We start from the raw sequence: 13,588 nt of genomic DNA, 5'->3' as shown, positions 1-13,588 counted from the left end.
ATCACTGTAGCAGCAGTGATAAAAAGCCAACCTGCTTTTCTGATGCAAACGGTGTTGGAATGCACCGTTGTGATGCCTTGACTCTAGGAAGAAGGAAGAGAAGCAACAATTCGATATTTTGGGAAATACAGAAATGTGCTTTCTTGCCGAGAGTTTTATGATGTCTGTACGCCAAAGCTACAGCCAGCTCCTGGTTAGCTTAGCTAAACGTAAAAGGCTGGAAAATGTTTTGGTGAAAATACTAGTGTGGACCGGATCCCATTTGACAAGACCCTAATACAAGTACACAGGGACAGTTGTGTTCATAGGAACATCAAGAGGAATTGCTGCCGTAAGTTGAATTTAGGTTTTTGTGATAGAGGGTTTCAGCTTTATATGACACGTGGACTACTTCTACTTCTATCTCATTTTCATTTGCATGAATACTATGAACATAGAAAATGGAGCCAATAGATCTGTCTCTGTGGTTTTGTTAGTTTTGATATCTCAGACACCACTGGTCCGATTTTCAGAAGTTAGCAGGATTAGAAATCTACTGTTTTACAAAATATTACATTGACTGTCCTTATAGGCATACTGTTATTGTAGGTCAAAGTATACGTCTTGCTATTCAGCAATCCTTACAAAATATACAGCAAAATATACTTAGTGTAGACTCAAATGAGAGAACTGTATTGTTGCAATTTTAATTTCTTTAAATCTCAGCCAATTAATTTGCCTAATATGTTGAAGGATGACGTATTCTGACACATTGTAAACATTACGGTGTTAAAATGAAAGTTTTACAATTTAAGGTAAAACCTTCCCAGTTTAAAAAGCCATCACTCCTCCACCATTGACTCAGTTGACCTTGGGAAATGCAGCACTGGGTAGCTTGAAGCTACACTTACAAATTACACTCATGGATATGGATCAGCGTAATTGATAAACTATAATTAAATGTTAAAATTTTTAAATCAAACACCATGGGTCTTTGATTAAACTGGGGGAATGCTGCATTTTTGCACTCTGTTGGGAACAATAAATAAGCTCAGCATGATGACTAAAGGTTCATTTTTCATACTTTAAGAGGGCATAACTACTATAGCAAGATTTGTATGTGATGAAACTCCGAGGTAAAGATGGATTTACAGAATGACTTTTTCTCTCTTCTCTCTGTCTTTTTTGATTGACAGGAGAACCACTGCCGCAGGATTAAGATCCTGGGGGATTGTTACTACTGTGTGTCTGGACTGACCCAACCCAAGACTGACCACGCCCACTGCTGTGTAGAGATGGGTCTGGACATGATTGACACCATAACGTGAGTGGTCACATTTGTTGATGTAATGAAATTATTTTTATGATTATTATTTTTAGTGTAAATGTATGCAATCCTCACTATCTGTCTAATGGAATATGAGTCCAAATAGGCTGCAAGAAACTGCTAACTTTATTCTGTTCAAAGTGCAGTGTTTAATAGAATCCATGATGATAGATTTTCTTCAAGTAGGGCACACATGATTAGCCGTGTGTGCTGTGAGTGAATTCTTACACTGAACATTTGAGAGGGCAGAACTACAGTTGGCTCAGAGAAAAGGTTTTAATAGAGAGGAAAAAAAGGAGCTATTTTATTGAGCTTGAACGTTCTTGTTTCCCTTCATACCCTGCATAGTTTGGAAGTGGAAAAAAAGACCAAAAGAAAGTGAGAGACTGAGATGCACTAGAAGATTAAATCAGATACTTTCATGACTTGACTGGAAGCCTGTTAATTAAGAAGAGACTTTTCCCTCAACACTGATTACATAAAAATGCTCAACTTAGCAATCTTTTGTGTCCTTCAGTCTATTTTGGTGTGTTAGAGCAAAGTGGAGCATTTTTGCACAGCATTTCTTCCCTGTCCACTTCCTGACAGATTGCCACAACTATTTAGAAAGAGTGCTTGTAGTTACAGATTATTCTGAATTTATGGTCTGCTGGTCACCGGTATCTGACCTCTACTTGTACATAAAGATTGCTTTTAATAATACATATTCAGATCTTATAGTAACAATGCAAGAGGGGTGCTCTTACCTTTGATAGCTTGGATCACTGACTGAGAACAAGGGCTCCTAACATTCTGTTACACAGTTTTACTAATAATATGTTTATGTGTCTGCGGGTCTGCTTTGACCGACAAATTTATTGGTGGTATATGTACAACACTTTGTTTATCACATATCTTGTTTTTTTCTGCATTTTCTGTGCTGCCTTTTTAGGTTCTTGTAGATATGACCGCACTCCCAACACTTGTGCTCTGCCCCTGCAGGTCAGTAGCAGAGGCCACAGAAGTCAACCTAAACATGCGCGTGGGCTTGCATACAGGTCGGGTGCTCTGCGGAGTGCTGGGCCTCAGGAAATGGCAATATGATGTTTGGTCCAATGATGTGACCTTGGCCAATGTGATGGAGGCTGGAGGACTACCTGGGTCAGTACTAGACATTTTACACGATAACAGTTTCCTTTGAATCTTCAACGGTGGTGCCCTGCAAATATACTGTGTCTTTCCTTATTCTTTAGGTATGTGTTTTTCTATTTTTCATTCTTTATTCTTTATTTGGATGCCCACAAGCTTCCACAAAGTGACTGATAGTCTTCCTGCAGTCCACGTCAAATAATATCAAAAAAATATATCACCAATTTAAAATCACACAGAATCAATGGAACAATCAAACTATGTGATATAATATTGTCTCTTCAAATCTTATCTTACAGTAAGGTGTGGATTTTTCAAATGTTATCCAATACTTATTGGACTCATTACCCTTTTTTTGATGTGAATGAATTAAATACTAGTAATTGTCAGTAAACGAGGCAAACTGCAGTGACAAGTACACTCACCTCAACCATACAGTCAAATTTTTACTTGTTTACAGAAAAATAAAATTGTCAGAACTGATCATGTGCCAAATTACCCTTTTCACTGCATTTTAAGTGGAATAATTGAAAAGAGTAGTTAGTCTTTGCATATTCTCATATTTGCAATATGCCGGCAGGAGCAGGATTTCAGACCTGATTTTGACAGTCTCCTGTTCCACTTGACTCTTCTGCAGATGACCTGCTCAGAACTGTTTGTGCCAAATGCACCCAATTGCTGCAGCTGCCAGTGGCGATGAGACTGGTTGTGTTGTGTGTTATGCCTATCCTGTCTGTGCCACAGGAAAGTCCACATCACGAGATCCACACTGGAGTGCCTGAATGGAGACTATGAGGTGGAGCCTGGAAACGGTCATGAAAGGAACGCCTTCCTCCAAAAACATGAAATTGAAACCTTCTTTATAGTGCCATCTCACCGACGGAAGGTATCGTATTGTATTTCTGTACTTAGGAACATATATTCTAAGTACTGCATATATTTCTATGAGGAAAGTAATTAAGATGACATCAATAGCTCCAAATCAGATGTATGTTAAGATGTGACTTCCCATTAGTCCTTGCCCTTAGCTGAACCTTTTAATACCTAGACGGTGTACTCTACACATTAGCAAAGCTTCTGCAGGTCGTATGCTAATCCATATTAAGGGACCTGTGTGGTAACTCAGAGTAGGCTCGGTTGGAAAAAGCAGGTTTAGCTTGACCAGTCTTCACCTCTGTGCCAATATCAACAATAAAACTATCCTTCAAATAGAAATATAGTGTGACTACAGCATCCAGCATGATATGATGGAGCTCTCACACATTTGTTGATGGGCCAATCTCACTTCCAGCCTGTAATGGATTGGACTGGGCTATAAAGAGAAAGAAAAAAAAAAAAAACAGCCCGTGGCATCTATCATCTTAAATCTGCACTGTCCAACAAACTTACAGAGATATGTGTGTGTGTGTGTGTGTCAGCTCATACACATAAACACGCACATCTCCAACAGATGTGCCACAAGCAGCTGAAGAGGGAATTTCAGTCTTGTCTCTTTATCCATCAGTTCTCTTCTTCCTCCTCCTCTCCTTTCCTTTCCTCTCCTCTCCTATGATCATTATTTCTTGCAGCAGGTTTCATGTTATGCGAGATAAGGCTTGCACATAGGTTACACAGGCCCTTACACGAACCTGTAACATCCCAATTGTGTGTATTTTTCTTTGATATGTGGGAGACTTTGCTAATCCTCTTAATAGAGCTGATGGGTAGTCTTCATCAAAGGCATGGCTCAGAGAAAGATGTGCCCTGACTAAGCTTTGTTGGATAGGCTGCTGCTCTCCCTGCTATAGTGTCTTTAATTACTCCTGCTTAGGGACACATGCAACTTTGTGAACTGAACAAAACATATATTTCTTACTATAAATGACACACAGACATTTCCTCAAACCCTGTAACATATGCTTAATCTGGATCACGTTTTTCTAAAATAGTATTAAGAAAGAGAAACGAGGGCAGCAGAGTAAAAAAACTATTTAAATCGCCTAAGGGATTGACCTGCCTGATTTTAACCACTTTCCAGTTAAATTCCTGAACCTGATATTAATGATCACATGCGTGTGTGTGCATGAGCATGTGTTCATGTGCATACTGTCCAATAGCTGTGCATGAGTTATAGTCCTTTAAATAATATATATCACTGCGTGGGATATCATGACTTAATCCTTGCTCCCATTTCTTATCTGGTGACAGATATTCCCAGGATTGATTCTTTCGGATATAAAGCCCGCCAAAAAGATGAAGTTCAAAACTGTGTGCTACTTACTAGTTCAGCTTATGCACTGCAGGAAGATGTTCAAGGCTGAGATTCCCTTCTCCAATGTCATGAACTGCGAGGACGGTGATAAGGTATGAACTCTCAGTGTCTGTGTTGATGTTTTTTGTGTTTGCTCGTGCTGTGATTTAAATAAATACGCCCCAAAAAATACACAGTCGGAATGTCTAGAGTTTTCTACAATAGTGAAAAACACATAGTGAATAGTAGTCAATATCTTGCAGGCAAATATTTCTGTAGAACTGTACAACAGTTATTTTTATTTGATCTAAATTCTTAGGTGCCTTGTAAAAAAAAAAAAAAAAAAGCCTCATTTCTGCCACCAAATTTCAGCGAGCTTAACATCAGGACTCTGACTTGGCTGTTCCCACAGTGCAAATTTTCTATGAGTGTAAGACATGAGCTTAAGCTCCGCAGAACATTGTTCCAACAGAAAACAGTTGTGGAACATCCAAGGCATCTTTAGCAAACATTAGTGGAGCAATAATGTGTGTTACTGGTGTTCTCCCCAGTTCGGTGGCTTTCTTAACGTGAACTTGTATACATACGTGTTTTTTGCATGTTATGTGTTATATAACATCTTGTTTATCCGTGTGTTATACAGTAAATTACCTGAATTAGCTAACCACAGTTTCGGAGAAAATAATTCAGGACTCAAGGTAATTCAAAAGAGTTCAAAAACTTGTTCTTGCAACTGAATAACTTAGTCAGTAAATAAATATACGGCTTTCACAGGATGTATATTAAATCATAAGAAGGGAGGGAGTGGTGGTGAGATGTGCACAGTCTTATCAGCTATAATGACCAATGCATGTTGCACCTGCGAGAGACCAGCATACCTACCATTTCCCTCGCATATACTGTCAGCGACACTGGCAGTGTGGTTAAATGTCAAAGAGCTTATTTGACCTTGTGTGCCTTGAAAGAAATCCTGCGGCCTGGCAGCTGTACAATTCTTGCACCAGCTGTTTTAATCCAGATTTGCAGGTGTGTGTACGTCTGTGTGTGTGTGTGTGTGTGTGTGTGTGTGTGTGTGTGTGTGTGTGTGTGTGTGTGTGTGTGTGTGTGTGTGTGTGTGTGTGTGTGTGTGTGTGTGTGCTATGTATATGTCACATTGTCGGGACATAAAACAGGTTCACACCTTCATGTAGGGGGACTCAGTTCACATCAAGAGTATGTTATATATATGTCAAGAGCTGTTATGTTGGAATTCTAAACATCCGATTAAGCATCATCCTCCTGCTTTTGATTCCCTTAGTTGCTGCATCCAGTAGATCTTTCCCTCGCACTCCATTTTTTTGTGTCTCCCCTTACGCCTGCATTACCAGTAATGACAACGTCCTCACAACATAGACAGAAGGCAGATTAGTATAAAACAGTCAAATGGAAAACGGAGAAGGGGTGACAGGTTAAGTCATACATATACCTTCCACTGAATGGTAATTCCACATTCAGACCACACACTCATCAACTGTGTGAAATGAAATATGCATTCAAGGCACGACCGGGGAGCGATATGAGGGACATGGGATGAATGAACAGGATTTTTGTTGCAGAAGACATGTCTCCATGATGTGTCCTGCACTACTTTGAGCACAATATAGAACGTAAGGAGAAGTCATTATCAGCAGGCCACCATGTTGCTGCCTTATAAATAACACAAGACGAGAATGCGAGGGAAGCACAGAGAAATAACAGATGGAAATGGGGAGAGAAAGAAGAAAGACTAGATGGAAGGAGGGAAAAAGAAACTGAAATAGGGAGGGAAGTGAGGGAGGAAATAAGAAGCAGGGAAGTGAAGAAGGAAGTAAAGAAGAATAGACCGAGGCAGGGAAGGAAATAGGGAATTAAGGAAGAATATAATGAAGCGGGGAAGAAAGTAAGAAAGAATATATGGAAGTAGGGAAGGAAGGAAGAATATACGAAAGCAGGGAAGGTATTAAAGAGAAGCATGGAAGGAAGTAAGAAAGAATATATGGAAATAAGGAAGGAAAGAAGGAAGGAAGAAAAGAAGAATATACGGAAACAGGGAAGGAAGGAAGGAAAAATATGCTAAAGCCGAAGGAACGAAAGGAGTAGGGAAAAATGTAAAGAAAGGAAGGAAGGAAGAAAGGAGGGGAAGGAATGAAGGAAGGTAGAACATATGGAAGCGGGGAATGAAATAAAGAAGTAAGGAAGAATACACAAAGCAGGGAGAGAAAGCACAATATATGGAAGAATAGACAGGAGCAGGGAAGGAGAGAGAGAAGGCAGGAAGAAAAGAAAGAAAAGAAAAAATCAAGGGAGTCAGTGAGCTGTACATGTTCATGTCATGTCATGAAGTCATGGACATTCCCTGGGAGATCCTTGCTCACCCGTTGCCCCCTCCCCCACTGTGCCACTGAGTTACACAATTCTTCCAGCATGCTCACTTACATGTACCCACACCCACCTACACCCACCTACACACAAACACACACATACTGTATACACATAAGCATCCATGCTGCCGTGTTAACTCTGGCTCTGCTCCAGTGCCCAGTGTTTTGCAGAGCTGCAGACTTTGGCTGCCAAAGACACTTAGACACAGAGGGGTGCGTTCAGTAGTGCAGTTAAGTGTGGGGGGCAATGTCCTAATTTGAAAGTATAATCAGCAGCCCATGTTTATTGTTCATTCTTATTCACCCTTGTTCCTAATATGATAATATTCCAGTATTGCAGAGAATTCATTGCAACGCTGCCCATTAACCCCACTATTGTTTTTCAAGTTCTACATTTTCGGTGAAAATTCCTTTTTCATCCCACCAGCGGCGGGCCATGCGGACGGCTCCGCAGAAGCTGAGGAATCGTTCCAACACTAACCAGACTAACGTGATCCAGAGCAGCCCCAGAACCCGGGTCAACCGCTACATTGGCCGGCTGATCGAGGCCCGCCAGACCGAGTCAGACACGGCAGACCTCAACGTCCTCACGCTCATGTATAAGTGCTCTGAGCGCGAGCAGAGGGTGAGGGACTTCAGACACTGCAGACGCATGCTCTATCTGTACAGTGAGAGGTTTTGGATGAAGCCTCTGAAGGAAGGCTATTGTGTAATGTTTCGTTACTCACCCTTATCTGGTCTCTTACATCACACAGTACCACCAGGTTCCCGATGAGTACTTCACCAGCGCAGTGGTCCTCTCTCTGATCCTAGCTGCCTTGTTTGGCCTTGTCTATCTTCTCATCATACCACAGTATGTACAACAGATTCTGTTGTTGTCCCTTCTTCTCACTGTTGCCTATTCTCTCTCCATTTACCTCCTTACTTGACTCTTTCAGCTACTCAGGTCCTTGACTTTCTAACTAACCCCACCATCTTCCTCTCTCCTTTTTTTCCACTCAGGGGCACAGTGATACTAGTCCTTCTCGTCTTCTGCATCTGTTTCCTAGTAGCTTGTATCATGTACCTGCATATCACTAGAGTACAGGTAAATAAAGATGCTTTCTTATCCTTAACGTACCTGAATAAAGCCTATTCTTTTATTACTCACTTTTTATTCCTGCATCAACTTTTACTACTGACAAATCAGCCTTCTCTGATTTTGTTCTCAACAGAACTGGCAAGGATTTGGTTTTTTTGTTTTTTGTTTTTTTTTGCTGACCAAAGTGAATTATTCAGATTCATTTTATAAAGCCTTGTAATAACAAGTCAATACTTTCTAAGCCTCTATATTGTATTTAACTTCAGATGACCAGTCTGTCAGTTTCAGCTTTTGTTGGGGCTGATGATTGTCCTCAAAGCTCCTGACCTCATGAGTTTGAAAGTTTTTTCAAACTCTGTAGTTTTTAGTTTCATGTTCTCCCTCTCTTTCTATCGCTGTTCTACTCACATTACTTACCTCATGCTACCCTAATCCATGTCTGCATCATTGTTTGATTTCAAGCCTTTTTTCCTCATACTGTTCTTACAGCTATTAACACTTTTTCCTATTGTAATTTTTCCTTGTACGAACAGATATAGTAATATACTGTATATATACAACATGCATATGTTTAAAAAAAAAAAAATCATTTAATGTTCCTCGTCTTGCCTGTCACCTTCATCTATATTTTCCTTGTTTTTGTCTCTCAGTGTTTTCCAGGGTGCCTGACCATTCAGATTCGCACTGCTCTCTGTATTCTCATAGTGCTCTTAATCTACGCTGTGGCCCAGGCCTGTGTGGTAAGTGGGAAATGCAACAGTAAAAAAGTCATCCACCAAAAATCATCCACCTTACTGGCCAACCAGTAAGCAACATGTTGCCATGTTTTGAGATGCAATTGTAGTTCCCTTTTGGTTTCGAAAGCGTATGCTTTTTATCCCCCACTTTAATATCCTATCATCTTTATGCTCTTGTATCTACCTGTTTGTCTCTGGTAGGTGGGCTGCATGCCCTGGTTGTGGGGTAGTGCCAACACCAACAGCTCCATCGTCATCATTGATGTGGAAAGTGGCGCCAACCACACCATGGCAGAGCTGCCTTGTGACGGTGCCCGCTATGCCTTTCTTTCCTGCGTGGTGGGCACCCTCACCCTGGCACTTTTCCTGCGGGTCTCCTGGCTGCCAAAGATGGCGCTAATGCTCCTCCTTGGGGTGCTGTATGTCACTGTGTTGGAGCTCAGCGGCTTTCGCAAGACTGCAGGGTGAGGTTCCCGGCACAACATGACCACAAACACAGGACACACGCAATCATGCAAAACACGTTGTCTTGTTTGCACTTTTTATTTCTGTCATTTCCTGAAGTTACATGACAACGAAGCACACATCCCCTCAGAGCTTAAAGTGAGAGCCCCCCAGTTCAGTTATGATCGTGTATCACTCAAGTATTGGAGGCAGTGATTGGCTGTGAATGTCAAGCAACAGTTTCATGTTTGTTTGATGCGCAGAAGGATAATAACCAGGAGTTTGGAAGAGCACTTACAGTACGTGTGCTGAGACGTGCGTGTGTGTGTGTGTGTGTGTGTGTGTGTGTGTGTGTGTGTGTGTGTGTGTGTGTGTGTGTGTGTGTGTGTGTGTGTGTGTGTGTGTGTGTGTGGAGGAGTCTTTGCTTGTCTTCAACCCACACACTCTTTCATTTTCCATCCTTTGAAGCAGCACATGTGCTCATTAGTTCAAAATCAGAAGCCTGAAAGGACAATGTGGGCCGGATGATGGGAGTGCATTAGCTGTTTCAAGCCAGTACCGAGGGGCCTGGCCAATGTTATTGGAGCCCAGATTGTAAATGTGCCCCTGAAAAACGATTACGTTGAATTTGCTAAGGTTATTAAGATAAAATATCTCTTTAGAAAAACTCATTTTGTTTAGGTACAGTCATGCATCAATAAATGATTTAATAGGGTATGGTCCAAAATTTCAAGCATATTCAAGCTCTTTAATTCATAAGTTTAATTTAATTTAATGTTCTGTAAAGTAAAGTTTTACATATGATTGCTCTTGACACTGTGGGGGGTCCATTTAACCCACCTGTGTAGTTTTCTGTGTGGTCCAGTCCAGCGCTGACTTGTGTGTCGGTCTCTTCCACAGTGGGGGGTCCTTCCACATCTGGGGCTATGAGCCCATCCTGTCTCTGTTGCTCTTTGTCAGTGCCCTGGCCCTTCACTCCAGGCAACTTGACCTCAAACTACGCCTGGACTTCCTATGGGCTGTTCAGGTCAGGAAGTGTGTGTCTCTATGTGTGTATGTATTTGAGAGAGGCTGTGGAGGTAGAGAGGCTTAAATCTCATTATCATGATGCAGTTTTGATTGAAGTGTACGGTAGAAACAGTGCCATTACAGCTTTGATATATATAAACTATTGGGTTACGTATGGAGCATTTGTATTTATAGGCTGCCAGCTGTCTGTTCTTTGGCAAAAATGAGGGTAAGAAGCTTGTTTTTACTTGGTTTAATCTGGCATCAGAAGTGTAAAAAAAGGACTATTTTGCATAGTGGGACTGAAGTGTTGAAGAAAAAGCTGAACTTAAGCTATTTAACCCTTTAACTAGTACTATTAATCTTGTAAAGTACCCACGTCTATTAAAAATCCAACTATGACACAGACATTAGCCCATGTTGCGAGGCTCATAAGGTTTTTTACTGACACCATGTGGTGGAAATGCGGAAAAACTTACAGTCCTCATGGCTGTATCTGTATATTTTGTTTGGGGTATATGCTGTCAGGCGGAGGAGGAAAGAGATGGCATGGAGAAAGTCAAGCTGGACAACAGGAGGATTCTCTTCAACCTTCTGCCCGCACACGTGGCTCAACACTTCCTAATGTCAAACCCCAGGAACATGGTGAGCCTCGCTAATAGACAGGCAGGCAGACAGACAGACAAACAGGTAGATAAACAGGCAGAAAACAAAAAAAAAAAAAAATGAAGAACATCAGAAAACATCAGGGGACATATTTTTTACTGCTATACTGTATTCTCTCTTTTTCCCATTAGGATCTGTACTATCAGTCCTACGCACAAGTAGGTGTCCTGTTTGCCTCCATCCCAAACTTCAATGATTTCTACATTGAGCTGGATGGGAACAACATGGGAGTGGAGTGCCTCAGACTCCTGAATGAGATCATCGCTGACTTTGACGAGGTAAAATACTAGTTTTCTGTTTCTCGACTTTGACCGTACCCCTCTGGAAAAATTCAGTTTGGCTTGCATCGTGTCTTTGTGTGCTTATTTGAATGTATGTTTTGCAGCTCATGGATAAGGAGTGCTACAAAGACATAGAGAAAATCAAAACCATTGGCAGTACATACATGGCAGCTGTGGGACTCGTCCCCACCATTGGTACCAAGGTGAAATGTCATTTTTGGTCTCTGCGTGTTTCCGTCATGTGTAAATGGACGTAGTACATTATAATGAAGAGAATAGATACTAACTGCTCAATATACTTCCATTCTTCAGGCCAAAAAGTCTATTTACGACCACCTTAGCACAATAGCAGACTACGCCATTGAGATGTTCGACGTTTTGGATGAAATCAACTATCAGTCATACAATGAGTTTGTCCTGAGAGTGGGTAGGTCTAACGTTGTGCTAAACTGTTAGATACCTCAAAATCAGATACCTCAGTTTGACATTATTTTGTATTTCTTTAACATTTTTGTGTTATGTATTCGGGCAGGTATCAATGTCGGTCCAGTGGTTGCAGGGGTGATTGGGGCACGGCGACCTCAGTATGACATCTGGGGAAACACAGTGAATGTGGCCAGTCGGATGGACAGCACTGGAGTGCCTGGGAAGATACAGGTACCCAAAGCACCTTCAATTACAATATTTATCCAAAAGTAGTTTTATTACAGAGCAGACAATGCTTGTAGGAATAACAGAATACAAACATCAAAATTACAGGTGTAAAGACGAAATTCATATATCATTAAAACACGAAAGTAATAACAAACGTGCTACAGTAATAGGGCTTTAAACTGAAAGTCCTTCTTCAGGGATAAAATATTGCATAACTGCATAATGCTGTTACCCAGTGTCTTGTCTGCAGTTTCGACGGCTCAAGGTCCTGCCAGAGCCACCAAACAAATGGACCCCGAAATATTGCATATTTTAATTGAAAAATAAAGCCTGACTCGACTTTTTTCAGTGAAGACCTTATAGTTTTCAGTTCTTTCTTCACACCAGAAACCTACTGGCTTTGATCACCAAGATGCCCTTTAACTGCAGCTGATTTTCCCATTAACTGCATCTATGTGTATTTACTGTATTTAGTAAGCCATGTGAGGGGTTTCATTCTGAAGCATGATATATGTGTGATATATGTGTGTGTGTGTGTGTGTGTGTGTGTGTGTGTGTGTGTGTGTGTGTGTGTGTGTGTGTGTGTGTGTGTGTGTGTGTGTGTGTATATATATATATATATATATATATATATATATATAGAGAGAGAGAGAGAGAGAGAGAGAGAGAGAGAGCAGAGTCAGGACATATTTAGCCTGGCTTGGCATAAAAACTGGAAGCAGGGGGAAACAGCTAGGCTGGCTCTCTCCAGACGTTAAAAATGCAGAGTGTTGGAGCTACTTCATGATGAATGTGAATAAAAATATCTATATTTCCCTGTCTCTATTATTCAGGTGACTGAAGAGGTCTATCGCCTACTGAATACAAACTATGACCTGGTGTGCCGTGGCAAGGTCAGCGTCAAGGGTAAAGGTGAGATGCTGACCTACTTCCTGGAAGGGAAGGTTCAGGGCGTGGGCACTGCAACTACTTCTTCGGTGATGCGTTCTGCCAGCTTGGCGCGTCGGATCCACTCCTGTGGGAAGACCAGCGTCCCAACCAATCTGGGCAGCGTCTCCTCTGCCGCCAGCCTGACTGCTCATGCCAGCATGGGCAGCAACATTCAGATGGCTGCTGCCAACAGCAGCAACAGCCAAGCAACATGCCTGCCCTCCTCCTGCGTGCCGGCAGTGGGTGAGGAGGACGAGGAGGAGGACGTAGATGTGACAGAGATTGAGATTGAGACTGTGGCAGCTGTTGCGGAAGTAGCAGTGTAGGAAGAAAACCAGGAATATAAACATAGCCGAAAAAAGGAAAGAAAACCCTGGTTGTTGGCCTAGAGAAGACAGGGCTGTCCAGGTATTTCCTATTAATCCTGAGCTACTGGAATAAACCCAGAATATGCTCATTCAGGATATGAACTTCCAGAGAAATGACATGGTGATATGGACAATCATACTTGCTTTGAACTGTTTGCCACTCTTGGAAGACAACCGTGGAGAGAAGAACAAAGATACCCGAAATCTCAAATCCTCTTATAACATCTCTATACCATATAACTAGATTTGTGGTTTTCCTGGGTCCCCTCACATCCAGTTATAATGTGCATCTTCATTTTATATGTACTACATATTCCGTGTGCAAGGGATATGTGCATTGATATCCAGAAAGAGAC

General features: G+C 41.5%; 1 protein-coding gene across 2 annotated transcripts in view; it reads left to right on the top strand.

Annotated features, from left to right (window-relative positions):
- The window catches only part of LOC120799286 (adenylate cyclase type 1-like), a 33,844-nt gene extending 20,654 nt beyond the window's left edge, over window positions 1–13,190 (top strand). The window contains exons 5-20 of one of the 2 annotated variants that reach the window (XM_040144334.1): window positions 1,176–1,303; window positions 2,288–2,446; window positions 3,179–3,320; window positions 4,622–4,777; window positions 7,491–7,688; window positions 7,819–7,916; window positions 8,066–8,150; window positions 8,795–8,884; window positions 9,083–9,345; window positions 10,226–10,352; window positions 10,862–10,978; window positions 11,131–11,277; window positions 11,385–11,483; window positions 11,593–11,707; window positions 11,813–11,937; window positions 12,768–13,190. In XM_040144334.1, coding sequence (XP_040000268.1) covers window positions 1,176–1,303; window positions 2,288–2,446; window positions 3,179–3,320; window positions 4,622–4,777; window positions 7,491–7,688; window positions 7,819–7,916; window positions 8,066–8,150; window positions 8,795–8,884; window positions 9,083–9,345; window positions 10,226–10,352; window positions 10,862–10,978; window positions 11,131–11,277; window positions 11,385–11,483; window positions 11,593–11,707; window positions 11,813–11,937; window positions 12,768–13,190 — 2,472 coding nt within the window. Of the gene's footprint in view, window positions 1–1,175; window positions 1,304–2,287; window positions 2,447–3,178; window positions 3,321–4,621; window positions 4,778–7,490; window positions 7,689–7,818; window positions 7,917–8,065; window positions 8,151–8,794; window positions 8,885–9,082; window positions 9,346–10,225; window positions 10,353–10,861; window positions 11,024–11,130; window positions 11,278–11,384; window positions 11,484–11,592; window positions 11,708–11,812; window positions 11,938–12,767 lie in introns of both variants that reach the window. The other variant, XM_040144333.1, reaches the window with a different exon arrangement.
- Window positions 13,191–13,588: the final 398 nt, after the last annotated feature.

This window comes from Xiphias gladius, chromosome 14 (genome assembly GCF_016859285.1).
Source record: "Xiphias gladius isolate SHS-SW01 ecotype Sanya breed wild chromosome 14, ASM1685928v1, whole genome shotgun sequence".
Lineage (NCBI taxonomy): Eukaryota > Metazoa > Chordata > Actinopteri > Istiophoriformes > Xiphiidae > Xiphias > Xiphias gladius.
The sequence above is the reverse complement of the archived record's forward strand: the minus strand, read 5'-3'. Positions and strand labels throughout refer to the sequence as shown.